The sequence below is a fragment of the Vigna umbellata genome, chromosome 2, assembly GCF_029865625.1.
Source record: "Vigna umbellata cultivar VRB3 chromosome 2, Vumbellata_1.0, whole genome shotgun sequence".
In the NCBI taxonomy this organism is placed as follows: domain Eukaryota; kingdom Viridiplantae; phylum Streptophyta; class Magnoliopsida; order Fabales; family Fabaceae; genus Vigna; species Vigna umbellata.
Window position 1 is genome coordinate 4,017,739 of NC_142166.1, and position 25,988 is coordinate 4,043,726.

Below are 25,988 nucleotides of genomic sequence, written 5' to 3' on the forward strand. Positions count from 1 at the left end.
CTTATAAGAACATCATTTTTATTTTATTTTGATACGTCTATCAATTTTATTCAAAGATTAACAAAAATCAACAGGCCAATTGTTGATAATGAATTTAACTTATGACGAAATATGACACATCAACTTTTTAGTAGATAAGTCATAACTTATGGGCTCATTATCAATAAGCTAATATGAATAGATAAGTCATTCACTTGTTAACAGATACTAGTATAATCAAATCAAAACAAAAACTCTTTAAAACATAAATTAATATAATTAAATTGGATAGTAAGATCGATTTCTAAGTAAATTTCTACTCAAAATTTAATAAATTTTCAATTTTTAATCTCTAAATAAAGCCAATATTAGGTACATAAAATTTTATTTTGAATTATGAATATGATGTGATAACCATATTTAGTTTTAGATCAATTTCTGTTTTAAAATTTTATCTTTCTACAAAATTCATTTTTTAGTTCTCAACATTTTGTTGACTATTTTTAAATCTTTTAACACAGTCTTTCTACCGGTCTTAATCTCTCAATTTTTTATTATGCTTATTTTAATCTTAATCTCTCAATTTTGAATATCATTATTTTATTCTCTCCCGTCAAATATTAAATTTACTCAATCTTAATTTCTCAATCGACTAAACCTGCTAAAAAATAAGTAAATATTCTGATTTCATGAATTTAAATTAGGAGAATGCATTATAAGCATCAGCGTTGGCTCAGCTTATTAAAATATAAGCCAATTCATCCAAAAAAAGAAAAGAGACAACAAATTAACACTACACACATCCCAAACGAGTGAATGCATTGGTTACAGAATCTAATTTTAACAGCTAACAAAAAATTCAGAAACTCGACGTAATCAAGGAAGGATCCTGCGTCGCCGGCGTGGAGTCTCTCGCCTCACATACATTTTCTCCATCTCATTCAGTGGTCGGCTTGATCCATCAGCTATGCTTGCAAATTTCCAGCCTCCACCACCTCCACGTTTTCCTCTGGATCCCAATTTCTCTACCGTAAAAGTCCACCCATCTGAAGGACGTCGTCTACTATACTTGTGGCATTTGACCTCTCCAGCCATCTGCATACAACCACCAAAGTCACAATCTTACATGATATCCACAAACAAAAATCTGACTAGAACAACAAGAAAAGTTAAGCTGAATATGACGGGAGCTGCTCACGCATAGACCATTAAAAGAAATTTCAGTTCATAATAGTTTCTCCTGATGTTTTTACAGTTCTTCATCTGCCAGTTTTAGTCACCATCTTCCGCTAGATAGAATTTCATCATCTCTGCCATAGGATATTTGTGATGGGAGGCTCGCTATGGCGATATCATAGGTAGCAATGGTGTGTTGATATAGGTGGAATTTCGGCCTTCTACCAGCATTATAATGGTGTGTTTATAATGGTGTGTTTATATAGCAATGGTGTGTTTAACACTGCTACTGATATTTATGATCCAATTTTTATCTTCTCTTAGATGTGCATTCATCCTTAGCATTTTAATCTCTGATAAACTATTTACTTGTTACTGTTACAATTTCAAGGCCCAACAATTTGCAACCATAAAGCTTCATTGAAAGAACATAGTACTCACAAATTACACCTGAAGCATTTTGCCTCTTAATCCACTATATTCAATTCGGTGACATCCTTCATCAATCTCTCCATTACCTAGGAACCAAAACTAAACCAAATCCTAAAACCGGCTTTGGATTTTTAATGAACTAGTTTAAAACTAATTTTTCTCCTCTAAAACTAGATTTTTTTTTTTGTAAACTACACATTTATTTAATTAGAAAGTAAATAAATAACTCCGCTACAGATACAGAGAGGAAGACTATATACAGTCCACCACTCCAGAAACAATATTAATGAAAGTGTAAGGACAAATATCAGTCATTTCTACAAGCATCCTTCTTACATCAATGGGTCTTGTAACCTACCATGGAAATGCTCCATTACTTAATTTTTTATACATATAAATATTGTGATATGACTATTTCATCAACTATCAGACAATAAATGCCAATAACACATTAAAAGAGATATGTGAGAAATGATTTTCACTAACAGTACTAAAGTGTATATTAACTGTCAAGATAACAAGCAAATACAAAAAGGCAAAATTATAAAAGTTAAGTTAACTAATAATTGAGAGGGTACATTTGTCAATGTGCCCAAAACAACATATTGTCTTTCATACTAGTACCAGGGAAGCAACAGCCATGGCTTAGAAATTCCTAACACGTTACTCCTCAACCACCTCCACAGAAAGAAAAACTCAGTCCAAGTGCTTACACAAAATATGTCTGAAACAATACCTAATAAAAGAGAATAAAATGTTTCTTTTCTTATATTATTACTAAATAATTCATAAATAATGTATTGCCCAAAATTTATCTCTTAAGATTTCTTCAAGTTCCATCATTTCTTTTGCACAAATCACGTCAATGCATCCATACTTGTTAGCCACAAAAATTGTCAATTAAAAAAAGGATTTTTTTTTTCAGGGATTCTAATCAACTATAAAAATCTGTTTGAAATCAGTCCTGCATCTGCAACACTCTACTGGACATACTGTTTTTTATAAAAATAAATAAATAAAAACCGGCATGAGTAAAAAAAAGAACTGGAATCATAACCAATTATAATCTTCTACCATTAGGTTGAAAGCTCTATAGAGCTTTTGACTGCCAAGATACTACATTTGTGACTTCACTAGGACAGAATTCCTAAGGCATTTTGTGTGGTTGGGAACACTCAATCTAAAATCATATATGATTGCTAAGCACACTGCCAAACTGGAATGCAGGAAACATGGATGAAGGTGAAACCAAAATTGGAGAGCAAGAGGATGATGTTCTTGCTGTGCCACCTCTACAAGTGGAGGATTTTCTTATTAATGCGCTTGGCAAAGGAGACGGGGGAAGATCCCTTGAGTTTTGGTTTAAATTTGAAAGATTTATATTAGACATTTACTGTTAGGCCTTAGGCTTCTAGGCGTTCTCTGTCTTGGTTTTGGTAGTTGATAATTTGGCATTTGGTAGTTATGACTTGGTTGACATGCTTGCTTTCTTATGGCTTTGATCACGTATTTTTAAAGTGTAAAACCGTGACTGATGTTTTTAATATTTGTTATTTGGATGGGTATGCATATTATGTTTATGTAGAAGTAGAATGTACGATCCAGATTATGATTCCGATCTTGTGAGCCCTTCACATTCCCAGCCAAATCTTGTTTTTTACTACTTTGACCGTACTTGATGGACTATCATATGATGTGGGAGGAAGATAAATTAAAACAAGACCCTAATTAAGACAAAAGGAATATCATCTACTTCTGAATCACCATCTAGTTACTTCTTCATTCAAATATCTAGGATCAAGTCTATTGCTATATTGTTCAAAGAAAGAGGGAAAAAGGCTGCCCGTCCGAGAGAAAAGGGAACCTTAAAGAGCATAAAATGGACATAGACGAGCAATGTGATACACAGGTAGCTAATGGCCTAACCAAACTGCAAGCAGAAAGCCTTTTATTCTTTGTTCACAAAACAACCAAAATTTTCATTCCTCCGTAAACAACAATCGGATAACTAGTTTTGATTTAAAAGACAGAACAAGAGAAAAACTCTTGGTGAGAATTTGGGATCTGCTCCTCCAAACACTGCCCATACGGCATTTCATTTCTAGGACGAGGATATGAAACACTTCTAATAATCCACAACAATAACAAACAATGTACACAACATCGACACTTCAATTCACATCATCGATCATCGACACCCAAAGACATCGCAATATAGATCAACGGCCAATAGAACTTACTTTCTTTTTGTTGAAATTCATCTTCTCGACAAATTCTCGATACAGCATCTCATCCTCCTTCTTGGAAATCTCGTAGTGCACTTCATCAACATCTTTGGTAATGCCATCCCACCCCTCCGGCATAACCTTGAAGTCCGGCTTATACGGAAGAGACGCAACATGAAACTCCCTATCATGCGAATTAAAAAACCTGCAAGACGAAAAAAAAAATCAAAATTCCTAACACCACACAGATCTTAAACCCTAAACCCTACGAAATTGAAACACCGACTCGGGGTAACTATCGAGCAAGAGCTCGATGGAATCATCGAGAGGGTGACCGAGTTTCTTCTCCTCCTCTTCCTCGATCTCCTTTAGCCACAGAATGGCGTGAACCCTCTGCCGCATGATCCTGTAATCCTTAGCGAGTTTCTCCACAGTGTAGACCTCGGGGTTCTCCTTGTGCAACCGGTACATCTCCGCCTTCTCGGAGTCCTTGAGATACGAGCCTCGCGCGCCGGGCTCCTGAATCTGCTTCATCAGCATGCTAGTCTCCCTCAAGCGTCTCCCCCAGCTGTCCACGAACGCCTTCCCTCGGCGGTTCGACGCCTCCAGTTCGCGCACCCTATCCTCCGTGTCCTGCAGCTCCGACAGAACCTTCGACGTGGACTCCGAGGGTTTACCGTTGAAGTGGTCACCGGCGAGCCCCGTCGACCACGACGTGGTGGTATGCCATTCCGCATCGAAGGCGCCTCCTCCTCCGTCGCGCGAATCGGTCGAGAAAGAGATGATTCTAGAAGATGCTAGGGGAAGAAGACTGTCGTGACTCGGCGACGCGGCGACGCGGCGCGTGGCGAATGCAAAACGGTGAAGGGCTTGCATTGTGAGCGTGCAGCGGCGGCTAGTGAGCAAAGTGGGGAAGTGAGGAAGCTTGATTGAAATTTTATTAATTAGTTTTGGTTATGTTAGAGAAAATCACTAATTTCGTTTTAATTTTTTATGTATTTAAAATTAATGAGAAGTAAAAATCATTTATACCTTAGTTTTGTATAAATAAAAATTTTGTTACAATATTTATACAAAATCATTTAACTATATTGACGTGAACAAAATATTTTGATGACCTTTGTGACACATTAAAGTAACATTTTAGATTAATTTTTAGATTTTGATGTGAATATTTTATGCACTCAAAAGTCATTTAATATTAGCTTTATAATAGAATAATTATGTTTAAATATAGTGTTTTAACTATAATTTCTCAAAAAAGAATAAAATGAGCTTTGAAAGAAAAAAATATGAAATTAACTTTTTAAGCCTTGTTAGACAAAAGTTGTTTTAGACATATGGTAGACATTAAACACTCTAGCTAGAGGAGACTAATTAGAGAACTTAATCTATGAAATTTGTTTATATGACTTGATAAATCATCCATGTGTTGAGTTATAATGATATTATATAATTGCATTGTCCTTGAATATTCTAACATGTATTTTGTGTAGTTGAAGTGAAATTAACCTCATAAATCATCTATAGATGACATAATAAATAAATAGTTTAATGGTAATCTTAACCAATTTAGAGAGTTCTTAGTGACAAAGAGAAGTTGGGACCTTAAGCTTAATCTTAAATGAGTTGGAAGACTAAAAAAATATATGATTCAAGATAAGAAAACAGTGTTAGACGTATCTAATTTGTTCTTTGCCACTATCATTTGATACTAATATTGTCTTATACTTGAATCGTCTAATGAAGTTATGTAATGCACTCGTTTGATGAAGTTATTCATTTGGTCAATACATTACTCAATTTACACAACAAGCTTAGTTATTGCCAACACTTTTGAATGACTCATTTGATGCTCTTATCATATAATGACTCATGTGATACTTATATCATCTGGAGGACCTCGTCTACCACATTGTTTGACATGTTATAAGTTTATTTAGACCAATTTATGAGCTAGATTTTTCTAAAAGATAAAGTTATTTTTAAGTTTTATTTCTGTGCATGCGAGATTCAAAGAATATTTTGATTTGAGATAACATTAGAGATAATATTGTATTCTACATACTTAATTATATCTTTAAACATTTAAATCTCTACACAATATTTGCAACAAAACCAACTTTATCTCATGCATTCTCTCATCTACACAAAATGTCCTTTGAGATTTTAAGAAATAAATTTAAGAGTTTAAAAGATCATAAATTGAGCATCAACGAGTTTCTAAATTATCTCATTTGATCCAATCAATTGATCACTTCATCCATCCACCACTACTTCCTTTTATCTCATGGGTGGTCTTTCACATGGAAGACTAATCCTTCTTGGTTGAGTCTCTTATAATTTCATATTTAACTATGATGTTATGTGAAGTTAAGTGTGTCTTTTTAATTTATTTAATCAAAGTCTATTTTCATCTATTTTTTTATTTTTATTTTTTTTAAGATTGTCTTAAAACGTCTATTAATAATTAGTCTTAAACTTTAATTAGAATTCATATCAACTTGTTTAATTTTGATAATCTCTTTGTAAGTGAAATAATAAATCCTCACACGTATACATGTTAAAACATGTGTGGTGTGGTAAAATACTTATCTTATACATATATATATATGTATATATATATATATGTATGTATATATATATATATATATGTATGTATATATATATATATGTATGTATATATATATATATATGTATGTATATATATATGTATGTATATATATATGTATGTATATATATATATATATATATGTATGTATATATATGTATGTATATATATATATGTATGTATATATATATATATGTATGTATATATATATATATGTATGTATATATATATATGTATGTATATATGTATGTATGTATATATATGTATGTATGTATATATATGTATGTATGTATATATATGTATGTATGTATATATATGTATGTATGTATATATATGTATGTATGTATATATATGTATGTATGTATATATATGTATGTATGTATATATATGTATGTATGTATATATATGTATGTATGTATATATATGTATGTATGTATATATATGTATGTATGTATATATATGTATGTATGTATATATATGTATGTATGTATATATATGTATGTATGTATATATATGTATGTATGTATATATATGTATGTATGTATATATATGTATGTATGTATATATATGTATGTATGTATATATATGTATGTATGTATATATATGTATGTATGTATATATATGTATGTATGTATATATATGTATGTATGTATATATATCTATGTATGTATATATATCTATGTATGTATATATATGTATGTATGTATGGTGGACAAGAAAAGTGTTAATAGATTTTTCATTTGTATACACAACAAATGATAAACTCAATTGAATTAATTAATGTTAAGTTCACTAGTATAAAAATAGCGTATAACGTCACGCGTTTAACCTCCAACCATTGAATAGCCAACGTTAAAAATGATCGGTGGCATTTTTGTAAATAAATGCAATTATTAGATGTCGTTTAGAATTGTAATTCGACGTAAAATGATATAAAACGGCAAATGCCCCAGCGTTAGACGTCAAAAGGTTAGTGAGTTCAATAAAAATTTGAGCGGGAGATAAAATTTATTCACTTTAACTTAGCGCGCGAGACCCTCTTCTCTTCTCAAACTTTTCTCGAACGAAGTTTTACTATTATCAAATGTAATCTTTCTTTCATTTGATACAAATGCATTTTATATATGATTTTCGTTTGTTTTGACCGATAATTTTCGTGTTTTTGTCCTTCATAGGCCCATTCTGCTTTCTTTGTCACCGGTGACGACACTTTATTCCAACGAACCTTCCTTTTGAAGATTAGTTTTCGTTTTCGTTTTCAAGAACTTATTTGTTGAACTTGTTTGTTATTGTTTGGTTGAACTTGTTTGTTGTTGTTATTGTTTGATTGAATTTGTTTGTTATTTGTTATTGTTGTTTGTTCTTGATACTACCTTTATAGTTGTTGCTTTATCAAATACCAAAAACTGAAATTTGTTATAAACAAAAAAAAAAGTGATTAACGTCGTATATTAACAAAATTGGATGTTAAGTTAACGTCGTATATTGACAAAATTCGACATTCGACGTCAATTTAAAGTCTCTTAATATGACGTGGTTTGCGAATTCGACGTTAAAAGGCCAAAATATTCGACATTATACGCGATTTTTTTGTACTGTGGTTGATTAGTACATTTAAATATTGGTTTTCTTAACAAAAAGATAGTATAATAGATTGTTACTTTAACCATATAAGTGTTAGAATGAATGAAATGTAGCTTGAGTCTTAATCATAAAAAGTGAGTGCGTAAGATTATTAACAATTAAATGGTTTTTGGTTAATTTGAGTTCTATGGTTTTTAAGTTAATTGAATAACAATAATTTGAAAGCCAACGAAGAATTTAATTATGGAATGGAAGAATCAACGTGTCATTTATATTGGATTTTATTTTCTTTGATTTCATTCATTGTTTTAACCCCTAGTGTAAATATTTCTAACTCATTTTCTGCATACTTTTTCTAAGTATTTTTTCAAGTGAAGTTTACACCAGATTTGTTAATAGACTACTTGAGTTAGCTTATCTCTCTTCATTTTTTTTGCAATGCATTAGAATAGAGACATTTATTTGATAGCATTACTACATAAGACTTCATAATTGGTTAATTTTTTTTTAATTATATTTTATGATATTAAAAAATGTGAACAACTAATTTCTTTGACTATTAAGTCAATTATATATTAGAAAAACCCTCTGAACGTATTGTCTGAAAATAATTTTTATCACATAAAGAGACAACATATGATGGAGTCAAATTTATAGACAGAAAAACATTCACTTTTAACTATTTAATTAAAAGTGACAAATCACCAGTCAACAAATATTAGAAACAAGTTTAAAGCATAAAAATAGAAGCAAACGAATGAAATACTGTGTTTTTCTGACAGATATCATGTTAGTGTCATTAATATTATTGAAACACAGACCATGGTAATTATATTTTGATGAAAAATATTTACAAGTCTCAGAATAAACTGCATAACAGTTACTTCTTTCAATAAAAATTTACAATTTAAGTTTATGTTTAGCAACAATTGGCAAGTTGATAATTTCTATAGAGACCTCAGATTGTGGCATGTTTTTATATAGTATTGTCTTTATTATAACCTTGTGTGATTTAACCTTTTAACAGAAAAGATAATGATAAAGTTGGCGTATAGCAAAACATTGGTGATGCAGATGCAGCCAAAACCAGCCCACGGTTTGGTCCCAGTGAACTGTCCCAGACTCCTCCAATTTTTCATCACTCATCATTTCAATAATTAAATCCTTCTTGCAGGATTCATACTTACATAACTAACATTTATGACCATTTCTTGTTTACTATATGATATCATAAATATATATATTATATATACTCCACCTACCCTAGATGTTCCTTCACGTGCTGGTTGGTGATGCTTGTGATCAACTCAAAACTTTAAGAATTGATGGTTTGAAAAGAAAGTTAAGAACTATATGTAAGTTATTAATATGAACTTGATGAATATATAGAGAGAGATATGGAAGAGACTGATGAAAAGTTTTCCAGGACAACATATATATTCTCCATACAAAAACAACATAGCTTGAAGCAGATAATATAGACTGTTGTGAACAGTAAATCTATGAGCCTGCAACCAAATCCAATATGCAAGTTTATCATTAACCAATTCCACAACTCGAGATCGCTTTAACTGCTCATGGATACTTTTGACTTTTGAAAGGCCTCATCCAAATCAGAATTTTGATCATAAACTAGTTAAGAACAGATAATATATACAAAAAAGTGGGAGGAACAGAAACTGCACACATTTCAACAAAAAGAATATATAAACAAGAACAGGACCATCAGGAAATTGTTGTACAAGACAACAGTGTTTAATCAGAGGAACTCACCTTTAAAAAGATTATAGGGAAAGAGAGAGAGAAAGAGAATAAACTAAACTGCACGGCACTACCATTTGGAAACTAACGCATAAAGGATTTATGAATTATTGTTTCTATAAAAGCATGTATACATACGAACTGGATATAACTAGTCCACTTTGTTTTCTGATATCGACAGGGTTCACTAACTGAACCCTTTTATGACTAAACATTTTTTATGGCATGAAATATATCTATAATTCATTCTTATAAAAGGTATCATTGGGGAAGGCATTCATAGTTAGATCAGACAAGCTAAAATCATTATCCAAGAGCAAACCGTCAGAGACATCCATGGTAGTGGTGCTAACCGAGTTAAAACCACTGCTCTTCACATAATCAAACGAGTAGCCACTCTGTTGTTGCAACAACTGCTGCTGAGGTAGTTGTTGTTCCTCCAGCTTCTGCCAAGGAAGTGATGCAGGCACTTGATGATGAAGTTGGTTTTTGTTGTTGCTGTTATTGTTGTAGCTTCTACCACTAAACGGTAGCACCGGTGTAGTAGTTGTGTTATGGTGAATCTTGTGTTCACTGCTTCCTTTTTGGAAGTTCAAGGTAATAGGACCCTTATGGACCCCTAGTGTTGACATGGCTGTGCTAGGACACCCTGTGAATTGTTGTACTAATGCTCTAAAATTGGTGGTGTTGGCATTGAGGAGTGTGGTAGGGGTTCTCTTAGAAGCTCTAGACCTTCTTCTTATCGGTTTGCATACATTACCCTTTGGTGTCAATTGGTTGGAGATGCTATTGCCATTGCTATTGCTTTCTGATGAGGGCATGGTGAGAGGTGGACTGGTTGTCATCACAGTTGCATCAGAGAATCCATCTTTGTTTGGTGCCAAAGACTGATCATGATCATGGTCATGATGATCATGATCATGATGACGGCCATTACCATCCATTAGAGGTTGCTGATAGAACTGCATCCATTGATGATCAGTGGTAGCAGTCATGGTCATGGTATCCCTCATGTGGATTAGAAGAAGAAAGCAGGTGGTAAAAGGTGAGGATCAGTGACCACTCCCTCACTCTATCACACATTCCTTCATTTAAAGAAAGGATCAAAGTTGGCTCTATTATGAACACATGTGCCTTGTAACGGTCAAAGTAAAAATGTCCAAGTTTTGACTATTCTTTGATAGGGACTGCCAAGAAACTTGATAAAGAATGGTGTGCTTCCAGGAAATATCGTGTTCATACTATTCTCATCATTTTGACATAAACCACAAATACCTCTGCGAACAATCATATTCGTATTAAATAAGATCATTATCTGCCATGCCTTTTTTTTTTCAAGTGTTCATTCCAGCAACATATTTAAGATATTAAACTTGATTTTGGTGACAAAGTTGAAACATTTTCCTACAGTGTGTTCATACGAGTGACGACATGAAAATATGGAGTGACATCATTGTTGGACCGGTTGTTTGTTATGTTGGAGGTTTTTGCAGTGATGTTGGTCAGAAAATTGTGTACTGTGTTGAGTTGAAAAGATAAGATTAAGATGGTCTGTCTGAGCCACCCACCCACCATAGCTTGTTCATCATCATCAATGTTTGCTGTGTTTTATGAGATGAGCGTATGAGATACTTCCTTCTATGGTAGCAATTCAACGTGGAGAACCACGTGTTTTTACTAGAAACTAGGTCTCTGTCAAAGTGATGTGTACAAGAGAAAGAAATTAATATGGAAGAACTCCCACCATTGTAAGCAAAAGTCTGGGTTGACCATTGATAGTTAAGTGAAGGCTCACACTTTATAAATATATTTCAAAATACTAAACTAAATTGCGTAATTATTTAGATAAACTAAACTAAATTGTTTTATAATTTCAATCAGATTAAATTAATCCACATGATTATTAAAGTATTTGCAAATATGTACTTTTTAAATCATGCTTGATGAAGATCACCAAGATAAGTTCAATTCAATGCCCACATAAATGAACTAAAATATTAAGACATTAAATTTATAAAGGTTTTTATATAATTTTTCACTTTATCATATTTATTTACTTATTATTAATTAAGTATTAGGATCTCAATTAATACAGAAGATAAATTAAGAAAAGCTAAATGTTTTTTCTTTCCTTTAATAAAAGAAATTTTACTTTATCATCCCATTGATCTAAATAATCAATTTTGTCTGACTCTAGCCAATTCAATAGCAAAATGGATAGTTTCCTCTTATAAATACTAGAAGCGTAATCAAATATTAAATTTTCAATCATTATCAACGTTCTCGATCATTTCTAACTTATATTTTTTTTATAAGACTAAAAAACAAAAGTCTTAGTATACTATCGATCCATATATAAAAATTGTTTATAAATTTAAAAGTACATATACAAATAATTTTTTAATTTCTAAACAATTTCCTTAAAATTTAAACAACTGTATGTTAAAATAATATTTTTATTTATAAGCCATTTTCATAAGTAACTCGCTTAAAAATTATCTCTAAAACTACTACTATACTGTTTTAACCAAGAGCCGGTCAAATTAATCTCACATACAATATTATTTAATTAATCATAACATTAATCATGTAATTAAAGTCCTTTAACCCTGCTGTGCTGACTTTTAATTGCGGTAATATCCTTCCAAAATATATAACAGCAAAAAGGCATACAAAGACCTGTTAAACACCTTTTACAATTTATATTATTATAACACTTTCAATACGAATTGTTTAAGTTATTCTCTAATCAATATATTTACAACTAACATTAAAATAAAAAATTTATTTATAAATAATTAATCTAAAACATTATAAATGTTTTAGGTAAAATCTATAGTTAGCCGACATCACATGTTACATGTTTTCACTATATACGAAATTCAAAGGACTTAATCATAATAATATCACGAACTTGTTATTTTTTTAATTTAATATGTAAAATGTGCACGATAATTAATTATATTTGATTAACTAAAAAAATTGAAGTAAATTTACGTTGCGTATACTATCCATCTTATAATTGTCATTATAAATTTGTTATAATATCCTAATAATTAAAATATAACTGGGACTTGAACCGTACACGTGTTTTCTTCTTTTTAAATACTAAATAAAATATCTTACATTATTATTATATAAGCTATCTTGGAATGCACGTGTTCTCTTATAATTTAAATAGCGAAAATTTCAAATATTATATTAATTTTCAATATATCATTTTTTGTTTGGAATTATGCATACATTACAAGGGGTATTAATTGAAACTTGTACCCATTACTTCATCGAAATTTAGGATGTAATTCAAAAACTAGTTTAAAGCTTATAAATTAGAAGTTAATAAAAAAACATATGTTTATAAACTAACTATAATCATGTGAAACTATAATCAATCCTTTATTTTAGAATTTGGTTTGAATCTAATTCAAAAAGTTTATAATATGAAGGTTAGTTTTTATTTATTAATTATATCTTGATTAGTTATAGAATCTTTAGCTCACTTTCTCACGTCTTTCTCACGTTGAAAAAAGAAAAAACAAAAATGTTTGGTAACAACAATATGTCTTGTTGATAATGATTATCAATAAACTTTAATATACTTGAAATTCAATTACATTTACTAATTAGCATATATGTCAATTCTACTAAACTTGTAATTCAATAACTTAATTTTTAAATCATGATCTTAAGGTTAGCAATTAATTTACTAATAAAAGAGATACTTGTTTATGGTTACCAACAAATTCATAAACTGTTTTACTAATATATTATATACTTTATATTTTTTCCTTTATGCAATAATATTGCAAATTCTTTTTAGTTTTAAGAAAAAGGGTTAAAGATTATCCATTCATTACGTGTGTTTATTTTATGAACGAATAGGTGGACGCGTGGCAAATGCCCTTCTGCTTTTTAGCTTGAGTTTATTATCTTGTGTGTTAGTGTTATTATTTTATCTTTAAGACGATAACGATGCAATATATATTATAATTGAAACAGAACGTTAAGAGAATTAAATTAATGCAGATACGTGCCAAGAAGCGAGCGAAATAGAGTGGCAGAATGAAATTGGTATGAAATTTATAGGCAGAAATTGCAGTGAGCAGAAAGAGACTATGGACCCCATAAGGGAAGCTGTATGCAACAACACCATCATCAACTTGGACCACTTCTTCCGCTGATGAAGATTTCTATCTGCAATATATATATATATATATATATATATATATATATATATATATATATATATATATATATATATATATGATAATGATACTTTAACAATATTTTTTTGACAACATCTTAACATCATTTACATGTCATTCTATGATTAGTCCATGTTAGTGTTTATGATTATTATTATTGATTGTGCAGTAATTTTGGATCAATTACAAAATAACATGTAATTATGTTAAAATGTTGTCAAAAAATGTTGTCAAAGTATCATTATCCATATATATATATAATTTAACAAAATAAATTTTAAATATAACTCAACTTTATAAAATCAATTTTTAAAATGAAATTTACATTTAATTATATACTATAAATGACTTTATTTTTTATTGACGTAAAACTTTCAAACATATTCTTCACATCGAGTTATATATATTTTAAATATGAGACTAAACAATAATGAATAATTACATAATATCTCGATAAGAGAGAAGAAACAATACATCTATAAATTTTGTTAAGACAAACTTTAATCTATAATGGATAAAATTATATATCTAATAAATATAAATTTTACTAGATAGACTTTAATTCGTGATTATGATATTATATTAAAAAATGAATTTTAAATTTAACTTAACTTATATTCACGTATAAATTTAGTTACATAATTAATAAACTGTTTTTATGAGTGCTTTGCATAATTTTGACCGAGTAAAACGATAAAAGTGTGGGCAAGAAGTAAACTCGAGTATAGGAATTGTTTAGAATACATAAGAAAGATTGAAGTTGGCTAATATGAGAACTATGTTTTGAAAAAGTTATAATTTGTTTATGTTCGAGTGTTTCTGGAAAACTCCTAAACTGAATATATATTAAATAAAACCGCAACTTATGCAGCATAAAATTATATACAAATGAAATGGAAAGAGAAAGAAACCAATTTAAACTCTGACCGATTCTATTCTATCACGGAAACTGGTCTTCCAAATCTATATTTAACTCTGTTCCAGTTCATCTTTCCGAGAGATAACACTAGTGTAGAAATGGTCTTTAACTTCGCTCCATAAATGTTTGTTCTCAACAGTCCCAACATAAATAATTGACCGGTGGCATATCTGTAAATAAGTGAAATTATCGACGTTCGTTGTGGGGGGGACAGACGTCTATATAATTATAGACGTCCGGGTCCCACCCACAGACGCCTAAGAGGCTGGACAATCACCTCTTCAACTCCCCTCTGTCAGCCCCTTAAACGTCTGTTATGGGGGGGACGGACCTCTATAATTATATAGAGGTCCGTCCCCCATATCGGACGTTTCGGGTGCTGACAGGGTGGTCGAAGAATTAATTGTCTTCAGTCCCTTAAACGTCTGTTGTGGGGGGACGGACCACAACAGAAGTTTAAGGGGTTGAAGACAATTAACTCTTCAACCCCCTGTCAGCACCCGAAACGTCCGTTGTGGAGGGGGACGGACGTCTACAATTATATAGACGTCCGTCCCCCCATATCGGACGTTTCGGGTGCTGACATGGTGGTTGAAGAATTAATTGTCTTCAGCCCCTTCAACGTCCATTGTGGAGGGGGATTGACATCTACAATTATATCGACGTCCGTCCCCCTCCACAACGGACGTTTAAGGGACTGACAGAGGGGAGTTGAAGAATTAATTGTCTTCAGCCCCTTAAACGTCCGTTGTGGAGGGGGTCCGGCCCCATCCACAACGGACGTTTAAGGGGCTGACAAAGGGGAGTTGAAGAGGTGATTGTCCAGCCTCTTAGACGTCCGTCCCCCCCACAACGGACGTCGAGAGTTTCAATTATTTAGATGACAACACCATTTTCCTCTCTTCCTTACCGGGAGGGCAATCTTATGGCCTTCACCTCCCGCCCGGCCCGGAAATAGAACCCAGTCCCCCTTTTGATCCATTCATTTCTGCAAGCAGAGGGGATCTTCGATGCTGTCATTTTGAAATGTCCGCTTTTGCTACTGAGAAAGCGAACGCGCGACGGTTCAAGACTTAGTCGAGCGTTAGCGAAGCTAGATTTACCGAGAGGCTTCGAGTTAGCGAAGCGCTTTAGTAGCGCCCGCCGGCCGAATCCCTATGTGCTAAAATGTTGAGCCAAGGACGCTCCGCCTTATCTATAGAAGCAGTCAACCGAGTGCACAAACGGACGTCTTGCAGTGCACAAACGAACGTCCAACCCCAGCCCTACCACAAAACAATTCAGGAGGTGGTCGTCGCGGAACGTCTGACGGGCACGTGGGACGTCTACGTGGACGTCCGAGGTGTACACCGAACGTCTGGATAGGCGTTGGGCCTAACACATCAAACGTCTATATACACGTCCGATGTGGACCCCGACGTCTGAGTAACGTCACCCCCAAAGACGTCGGGAGAAGGTCGGACGTCAAAAGACTTAAAGAATGAACGTCTAAAGCCCTTTCTGCACTAGTGTAACTTAAGTTTGATTAATACTTTACTTTTAAAAGAAATAACTTTACTTTTAAAAGAAATAACTACTGATTAAAAAAAGTAGGTTTAACACAAAATTTTTTATTTATTGAATGCTTTAAATGTTTTTAATTTCATCAAATATTTTGTTATTTAATTATGATTGTTATTTGTATTTTTTTTTTTTGCCATTAATTCATTTTTCAGTTTTGTGTCTTAAAAGGTTTTATATTATTAAAAAAGTTTCAGTGGAAGCTAAGTATAATTTATAAGTCTTTCTTGTTTAGAAAGGAAAAATCTTTTAATATAGATTGGAAGAAAAACTTAACCTAGTTTACAATGTATTACGTTTATGATATTATATATTATAGTGTGAAGTGATGAACTGAAAGAAAAGATAGAAGGCTTATAGTATTTGAAATGCGTCAAAGGAAGAAAATATCGTTCTTCATGTTAGCTTCCATGAAACATTCATTACGGATGGTCAAACTTAATATTCCGTACACAGAGAAACATTGAGGAAGGCAAATCTGACTTGGTGTAATGCAATGTACATGAAAAATCAACTCTCACTATTTCTTTCTTCGTTCTTCTCTTGTTCAATTCAACGCACGCCACAAAAATTAATAACAAATACCAACCGTTTTTGGCATGAAATGATATTTCTTTTAAAAGAGTGAAAGTGTCATATTAACTACAAATAATGTCACTTTAGGATATATAAATATATATTAGTTACCTTAAGATAATTTCCATGTTACATATTGAATGTTATTTAGTTATGTCAACGTTAATAATTATTAACTAATTTAATTGTGATTAATACAACTAAAATTATTTTGATTCTATACACATGCAATCAATGAACATTTTAAATATGTTCAAGACATATAATAATAATGTTTAAACTCCTAAAATCTAATGTTTTGGTTTTATATGTAATTGAGATCTTTTAGATATATTCAAAACATATATTAATATAGTTTAAATTTGTAAAATTTAACACATTTGTGAGAATATATATATATATATATATATATATATATATATATATATATATATATATATATATATATAAAATAAATAATTAAATATATTAAGATTATTATATTTTGTTAATTAATTTATTAAAATAATTTAATTAATTTAAATTTATGACTAAAAACAAATATGTTATGAAGATTAATTATATAAAAATCATAAACAATCTTTTAATTTGATAAAAGATCAAATTAGAAGTATTAAAATTTAAAAAAAAAGAGTAATTGACTAAAACTATATAAAAGGTTATTATCCTCCATTATAATCTTCAATTGTAAATAAATAAATAAATATATATATATATATATATATATATATATATATATATATATATATATATATATATATATATATATATATATATATATTATTGAGGTACTCTATACTTGAAAGATCAAATTTATCTTATTTTCAACCAATTCAAATATACTTCCACGTAATGCTTTATAAAATATTGAAGATTGTTCACGGTATAAAAAATTTGATTGCTCAATAATTAATCTATATTTGATGTATAATATATATATACATATACCAATTTGCTTTTATTTGTGCATACATAATTTATTTAGAGAGAATATTTGCTTAATATACAATAAAATGAGTGAAGAAGAAAATTAACTATTATTTTACAAAGAAAAAAATTAGAAAGATGGCATCAATGTGTGAACTCAGGACCATATACACATTCAAATCGTCCCCTACATGTGGCTCCATCGAAGTTGAGCATAAATAAAAACTAGTGATAGTGTAGTTGTTTTTGTAGGGGAAGTGCTACATCAATTACAATCCAAGTACAATTTACAATTAATTGGCGCCTACAGTTACAACAGCATCTCCCGGGATGCAGGAAAAAAAGGAACATGCACAAAATTGGAATTACAAATTCCGATCCCAATTCGTTTATACCCTCACAGACTGAAACCTATAATTATTCTCATTTCTTTCTTGCTATTCTACTATTATTTCAAGTATTGCAGTAAGTCTGGGTCTTCTATATCTTTTAAGAAGCAAAGAAGAGCATACAACACTTACAGAAGAGAGAGCCATGCATGCACCAGCAACCCACGGTGGTAGCTTGATCCCCAGTGAAGGGTAGAAAACACCAGCCGCAATTGGTATGGCCACAACATTGTAAGCCATTGCGAACACATAATTCAGTCGAATTCGAGAGAAGGTCTTCCGGGAAAGATCAATGGCTGTTATCACATCTTCTAAATTATTTTTCATCAGCACATAGTCAGCAGCTTCAATTGCAATATCAGTTCCAGCTCCGATAGCCATACCAACATCAGCTGCAGCTAATGCAGGAGAATCATTGATGCCATCACCTACCATAGCAACTATGCTTCCATCTTTTTGGAATGAACGAACAACATCAGCTTTTCCTGCTGGCATAACCTCTGCCCTAACATCTTGTATGCTAACCTGTCATACAATACGTTTTTTAAACACAAGTTTGACAACATCGATTTCTGTCCCACAATCAAGTCTTGTATAAATTTCTATCCCATAAAATTTATGATGCAACTCTGTACTTAAGTACTAATTTTGCTTTAGACGGACAGTTTGCTAGTTGAGTTATGATTCCCAATGGAGAGCTAAAGAAACCGGTAACTAATGATTTCATATTTTACATCAGACCAAGCAAGTGTACAGCTGTTGAATGCTGATCCTAGAAGGATACCCTTTAAATATACAAGCTAATAGTTATAAGAAGTCAGACAGAACACAGATCTTAATTGCGAATATAAATAAAACATAATACACAAATATACAGACCTCCTTAGCAACAGCACGAGCTGTTCTCCAGTTATCTCCAGTAACCATAACAGGTGTGACACCCATTTTCTGGAGACCCTCTATGACTACAGAAGCTTCTCTCTTTAGTGGGTCCGCAATCCCCAAGACTCCAGTTAATATATCATTATATGTTACCAGTATCCCTGTCTTTGCACTTTCTTCAAGCTCTACCACAAAATTTTCCACCTCTGTTGAAATATGTATGCCATTTTCCGCCATCAACTTCCTGTTACCAACCTGTTGAGGACAAGAGTGCCATGGTTACAACTCTCAGGAAAACAAGAAGCAAATTCCAAGGATTGCAGAGATCAAGATGACCACGATAGTAAATGGACATACCAAAATGCGCTTCCCATCTATCAAACATTGAACACCTCTTCCAGGAAGAGCCGAGAAGTCTGAGACGTCAAAAAGCCAACCAGTTTTCACGTCATTCCCAGCATTATTCTCAGTACCAGTATCAGCAGAAGAGTCATCAAAGAAATGAAAATGGCGTGCATAAGATAATATTGCTTTTGCTAGTGGGTGTTCACTGCTAGCCTGAATAATAAAAAGTAAATGAAATATAACAAGTCATAATTGGTTAGGTTGTTACCCTAAAGGAATCAAACAAGATATAGAAGCGTGTAATTTTCTGACAATCAAACATATAAGAAACTATGATTCATTAATCTACTCTAAACTTGCTACTCGTGCCATAATGCTATTCAAGAAGTTAAGCAGACAAGAAGGAAGGAAATATGGAAATATCCTGTATGAATCCTCTATAAGTTCACCTGAATGTTCTGAACCAGGTATGTATCAATATAATAAATACACAATAAGAAAAGAAAACGTAACAATCATTTAGAAATTAAAATTCACCTCAGCAGAAGCCACCAATTTAAGAAATTCTCCACGTTCCATTCCAGTGAATGTCTTGGCTGTAGTAACAGTGGCTTTTCCCTGAGTTAGAGTGCCTGTTTTATCAAATATCACATACTTCACCCTCTGGGCCCTTTCCAATGCATCACCTCCTTTGATTAACACTCCATTGTTAGCCCCAACCCCTGTTGCCACCATCACGGCCGTTGGTGTTGCCAAGCCAAGTGCACAGGGACATGCAATCACTACTACAGAAATCGAGAACATCAGGGCAAAAACAAAGTGATTTCCATTTTCTGGCAGCCAGTCATCTGGGTAAGCTCCAATAGACCCAGCAATGTACCTACAGATAATGAGCCAAATTTAAAGAGAAGAAGGAATAAGAATTCCAATCACATTAGTTATCAACATCTATTAATGTGCCCAAACCAATTAGGTGACCTTACCAGCACAATAACGTCAATAATGCCAAAGAAACGACCAATGGAACAAATATACTTGCCACCTGCAAACCAAGAGAATAGAACTTAAGCTAATGATATATTCACTCCTCTATGGACCAATAAACTACTCCATGTATCTTTCATTAAGATGAGGCAACTTTCAAAAATAGAGACTACTTTCAGAAAATGATGAACACGCAAAAACATCCCCAACATTTAGGATGAAAGCCACAAATTAGAATAACTAGATTCTTTAACACCCTAATTTTCAGAGATCAGAGAGACTTGAAAAGACCACTCTTACTTTATAAGCTTAACCAAATTAGGCAAAAAACAGTCAAGGAACAGACTATATGATTCCTTTCTACTCAATGTATCTTTTATTAAGATGAGAGTATTCCAAATACCACAAATATTGCTTAACAAACTATAGAGAGAGAAACAACCACCGTAGAACTATAATATAACTTAAAATTTGAGTTGCCAAAGTAAGAAGAGTTGCAACATTTGAAACAAAAAGAAAATTATTGGTTGGAAGTGCCAGGTCACCTTGAAACATGAAACAATTGGCTGAACTGAAGCACAGTTTCACAAGGTAATCCTTTCTTTACAAAAGAATACTCTAAGCAAAAGGCATTCACTGTGAAAGTAACTCGAGAAAAATAAAGGTCACCCTGAGGGCAACATAGGCAAACACAACCATGACCAAATATACTTACATAATCAGCAAACTTCTGAATAGGAGCTTTGGACATCTGCGCTGTCTCAACCAAACTAATAATCTGGCTCAGAACTGTTTCAGATCCTACTTTGGCAGCTTGAACATGAAGGACACCATGCAAATTTATTGTGCCTCCAATAACAGAAGCATTCACCTCCTTTAAAATAGGCACAGATTCACCTGTTACCATGCTTTCATTTACATAACTTGAGCCCCAAGTAACAATACCATCAGCAGGGATCTTTGCACCAGGAAGAACTTTCAATGTGTCCCCAGGTTGAACAAGCAAACAATCAATTTCCCTTTCTTCAATACATTTACCACCTAGATATCAATATAATTTTAGTTGTCATCATACTCATCCAGAAAATGATAAATGCGATAATAACCTTAATTAATGATTTTTCAACCTACATATAAGATAATGAAATCCAAATACGATTTGTTCCTTCAACAAAAAACACAAATAAATAAATAAAATGAAATTCATGCACACCTTTATCTTTGACAACTAGTAAAGCAGTCGCAGGAGCAAGTTCTACTAATTTCTTGATAGCATCAGATGTCTTTCCCTTGGCAAGGCATTCCAAATACTTGCCCAACAATACAAATGTTATGAGCATAGCACTTGTTTCAAAGTAAGTTGGAGACCAAAATCCAGTAAGAGCACCATATAGAAGAGCACAAACAGAATAAACATAAGACGCAGTAGTACCCACTGCAACAAGGACATCCATGTTTGTAGAACCATTTCTAAGAGCTCTGCCAGCTGCAATGTAGAAGCGCTTACCGATCACAAATTGAATGAGACTCACCAATGCCCATTTCAACCAATCACTCATGAGGAAAGGCCCACATCGCCGAAGTAACAGGGAATACACCATTGGTATATGAGGACAAACTACCCTCACGAAGAAGAGAGGAATCTGAGACAAGCATCAAGTAAAAATATATAAATAACAATAGCCTAAAAACACAAGGGAGCGTTAATACAATGACTCAAATTTTAAATAGAACTGTTTTTCCCTTGAGCAGTATCAAATATTGTATTGTTTCAGTATGCGTATTTTTCATGAAGAGAAGATGATACTAAGATAGAAAACCTCTTTTTTTATGTGAAATTAATGTATGGATGAAATCCCTGCAAAGCAATGTTTATGGGATTTGACAATTGCAGACTCTCAAAGGATGGTAAAATGCCTAATATTTTAGAATACTGAAGCAAAGAATAAATTATTCCTATCCCAACTGCCCACACCTTCTTTACAGTTCTAATTTTCCTTCCTCAAATGCAATATATATAAGAATCTGTTTCTAAGTATAAACAAGAAATTGTTTCATTGACAATGAGTTTTCAAGATAAAGCACAGTTCACAACTTAAAACAAATAATATGTAGCCTTTTGTCAGTGTCAGAACATCATCTAACAAAGATTTTGACATGTGATATTATGTACCCATAGAGATCACAATTAGATGGAAAGGCATGCAAATAAAGAAGACAAAGAAATACAATGAAACTACATGATCCTTATGTGATTTGAGATTAAAAAGATACTCACACTAAGTAACAAACTAGAGACAAAGAGCCGAAATATAGTTGAGATCTCTTCAACGCCTTTAGAAGCCATTCTCGTATAAGGGCTTCTAACATGTAATATAAACTTCCCATTGCTTCCGCCCTGGATTGCATCAACTAAGAATCTAGAACTGAGAACTTCCGGATCAAACAGAACATCCAATTCACCTGAAATCTGGTCAAAATGAAACTGCCTGACTCCTTTTATGCTGCTAATAATGCCTTCTAAAACTTGTCCATCAATCACACTGTACACACCAACCACCCCTAAGATTATTTTATCCTGCTCATTGCTTTGTAAAAATGAAGCATCAAAACCACAATCTTCAATCGCGTTGACTATATCATCTTTACTAATTACACTGGGATCATATTCAACTTCACCTAACGAAGTAGCCAAAGCTACCACAGCCCTTTTGACCCCTGGAAGATTTCTTAAAATACCTTCAACAGAATTTACACATGCTGCACATGTCATTCCTCCAATTGTGAACTGTCCCACCAAGGTTCCATGTGGCATCTTTCCAACAGTACTGGATTCAGGTAATATGTCGGCTTCAAACCCAGCATCTTCAATTGCATTTTTAATGTCTTCATCCTGGAATATGACAGGTTTAAACACATAACACAATATCTTATCAAATACAAGCTTCGAGTACTAAATCACTGGAAAAAAAATTTGTTTTTATTCATATCATATAGGACTAAAGGACTGGCTAATCATCACTTAACATGCATCAGTCAAACAATAATCTTCCAATCAAATATGCTCTTTCTATCTCATAATGATTTTCAGTTTAAGGTTTTTTTTTTTTTGCACAGATTAAGAATGATAATAAATACAGCTCTTTTTTAAACTATATTTACAAAAATAACTCTACCCATTCACTAAATGTGTTACTTTTATTGAGAAACAGTAATTAATTTGGGAATAAGAACATTAATGTTTCGTTGAAAACTGCTAACATTAGCTAATTAGAATTTTTTTTCAGAAGGTTAAAGTTACAATCATTTTGGGACAGAGAGAGTATCATATTTCAGTAGTAGCAGAACCAGATGGTTAAAAGGTTGTCTACCTTAGTGGCTAAATCATGATATCTGAGCACAAAAATATTCATACCACTGAAAAGCAAAAATAAGCACTAAGAGAATGAGTTAATGAGAGGAATATCTATATCAGTCGAAGTTTTATGATATAAATTATCGTGAGAGAGCTGAGAGAAGAAGCTTAACATCAATTTCTGTCAACATCTTAAGAGAAAAACATACACAGGGATCACCTGTACCTGACGACCCCAAAAAACCTGGTTTCATATCCAAGTTCAAGTAACCCCACCACCACTGAACATTGGGACACAAACATGTAGAAATAACAAAAATTAAAAAAGAAAAAAAAAACTAGCACAGTTACAAGTATAACTAACAAAAACAATGCAGTAGCCATACATACTTTAAAAGCTGAGTTGGAGAATGTTTGCCGGACAAAAAGTTATGTATCACTTGTGACGGGAACACGGTATATAAATGTCCACTTAAATGCAATCACCACCGATCAAAGCAATAAATATAGAAGGCAGATGTTAAATAACAGCAATATAAAACAACCACAAAATTTACGAGCATGCATCTCAATTCCAGTCGTATTCCAGTCGTAAAGCACGTGCCCAAGATTGATCAAATGCAATCAATTAAGACCCAAAAAATGTAAAAAAAAAACAGCAAAAAAAAAAAAAACATAACGGAAATACGCTCTCCATTCATCAAGAAATAATAATTAAGTAGTTGTTAGGTAGAGATCGTTCTAAAAGAAGAAAAAAATCATTAATTATATAAAATACCTTGAAACAAACTAGAATTATGGCTTTAGATAAACTTCTCCACAAATTAGGAGGAAAAAAATTAAAAGCTAAAACTAATTAATTTTTCCCTAAATTAAAATTTAGTGACTCAATGCACATTTTCTGAAAATTAAATGACAGGGCTACCGAATAAGTGATGACCCGAATTCAATTCGATTTAACTTTGTTTCTTCTTAATTTTACTAGTGCTTGCTGCCAAAATTTATATCCAAACAGAACATAACTAAAGCATAGTTAACTAAAATTTCAAACAAGTTAAATTTTCATAAGCAGTAAATAGAAGATGCAAAAAGCAATTGTGTAGAGAGAGGAAGACCGACCTTGAGCAGAGCCGAGTTGAAGACTACCTCGGCTTTGTTCTGAAGCAGTGCGACGGAGGCGCTGATAACTCCGTCAAGTGATTTGAGAGCTGATTCGACGGAATTGGAGCAAGCGGCGCAGGTCATTCCAGTGACCGTCACCTGAATCCGCCTCGCTTCGGCGTCGATTTTGTCGTAGGAGTCCAAGAGCCGCACATCCTCGAGGTCATCGGAGTCAGCTGTGGCGGCTCTACTATTACCGGCGAGTGAAGTGAGCTGCAAGCCTCCCGCTCCCGGCGCCATCGCTCGTGAGAGAGGGTAGAGAAACCAAAAAACACTGAGATCGTTAAAACAAGAGAAACCGAAAAGGATGTGAACAAAAGGTGATATGCAAAAGAAGGGGAAAATATTTTTGACGGCAACCTTGAATAACACATTTTAATTATCCTTTTTATTTATTCTATTAAACAGGTGGAAAATTTTATTTCCTTTTTTGCCCTTCAACTTTTTTGTTGAATTCCGGTTGCCGTCCATTGTACTTCCACTCACAAATATGTACTGCACATTACGTAAACCGTGTCTGTGCGGCAGTGCACTTGCGTGTATAATTATTTTTTATTGGTAAATAATTAAATTGCTTGTGGGTAAAAATGTAATATAAAATAAATTTTCATTAGGACTAAAATAATTATTAAAAATTAATATTCCTAAAATATTTTAAATAACATAAGCATGTGAAACTGTGCCTAACTACGTCCAATTGAAATAATCCAATTATGAGGACTGATCTTTGTTTTCAGAAGGGTAGAACGGTGATTTAAAATTGTATAGGTTTAAAAACGCTGCATCATGCATGACCATTATTGTCAGGAGCTACACAAATCAAAATTGTTCAGTTGCATCAACTTCTACTTTTTCATGAAAAACCCGTTCAACTTCAACTTCCAATTTTCAATCACTTATCATGATTTACTATTTGA

At 32.5% G+C, this 25,988-nt stretch overlaps 3 protein-coding genes across 3 annotated transcripts; all 3 read right to left on the minus strand.

Moving 5' to 3' along the window:
* Positions 1-641: 641 nt before the first annotated feature.
* GCD1 (ribosomal protein L20) lies at positions 642-4,742 on the minus strand. Its single transcript, XM_047314631.2, has 3 exons — positions 4,099-4,742; positions 3,828-4,017; positions 642-1,074 (listed from the first exon to the last, which is right to left on the minus strand). The coding sequence occupies exons 1-3, from the start codon at positions 4,686-4,688 to the stop codon at positions 856-858; spliced, it is 999 nt and encodes a 332-aa protein (XP_047170587.1). The 5' UTR covers positions 4,689-4,742; the 3' UTR covers positions 642-855.
* Positions 4,743-9,695: 4,953 nt separating this feature from the next.
* LOC124838924 (uncharacterized) lies at positions 9,696-10,869 on the minus strand. Its single transcript, XM_047314653.2, has one exon. It carries the CDS (start codon positions 10,779-10,781, stop codon positions 10,005-10,007), a length of 777 nt encoding a protein of 258 aa, XP_047170609.1. The 5' UTR covers positions 10,782-10,869; the 3' UTR covers positions 9,696-10,004.
* A 7,177-nt stretch (positions 10,870-18,046) lies between these two features.
* On the minus strand, positions 18,047-25,433 carry LOC124838895 (copper-transporting ATPase RAN1). The gene is made up of 9 exons (XM_047314608.2): positions 25,030-25,433; positions 22,834-23,448; positions 21,769-22,198; positions 21,271-21,596; positions 20,555-20,613; positions 20,109-20,451; positions 19,584-19,784; positions 19,224-19,481; positions 18,047-18,869 (listed from the first exon to the last, which is right to left on the minus strand). The coding sequence occupies exons 1-9, from the start codon at positions 25,309-25,311 to the stop codon at positions 18,393-18,395; spliced, it is 2,991 nt and encodes a 996-aa protein (XP_047170564.1). The 5' UTR covers positions 25,312-25,433; the 3' UTR covers positions 18,047-18,392.
* Between the last annotated feature and the right edge of the window lie 555 nt (positions 25,434-25,988).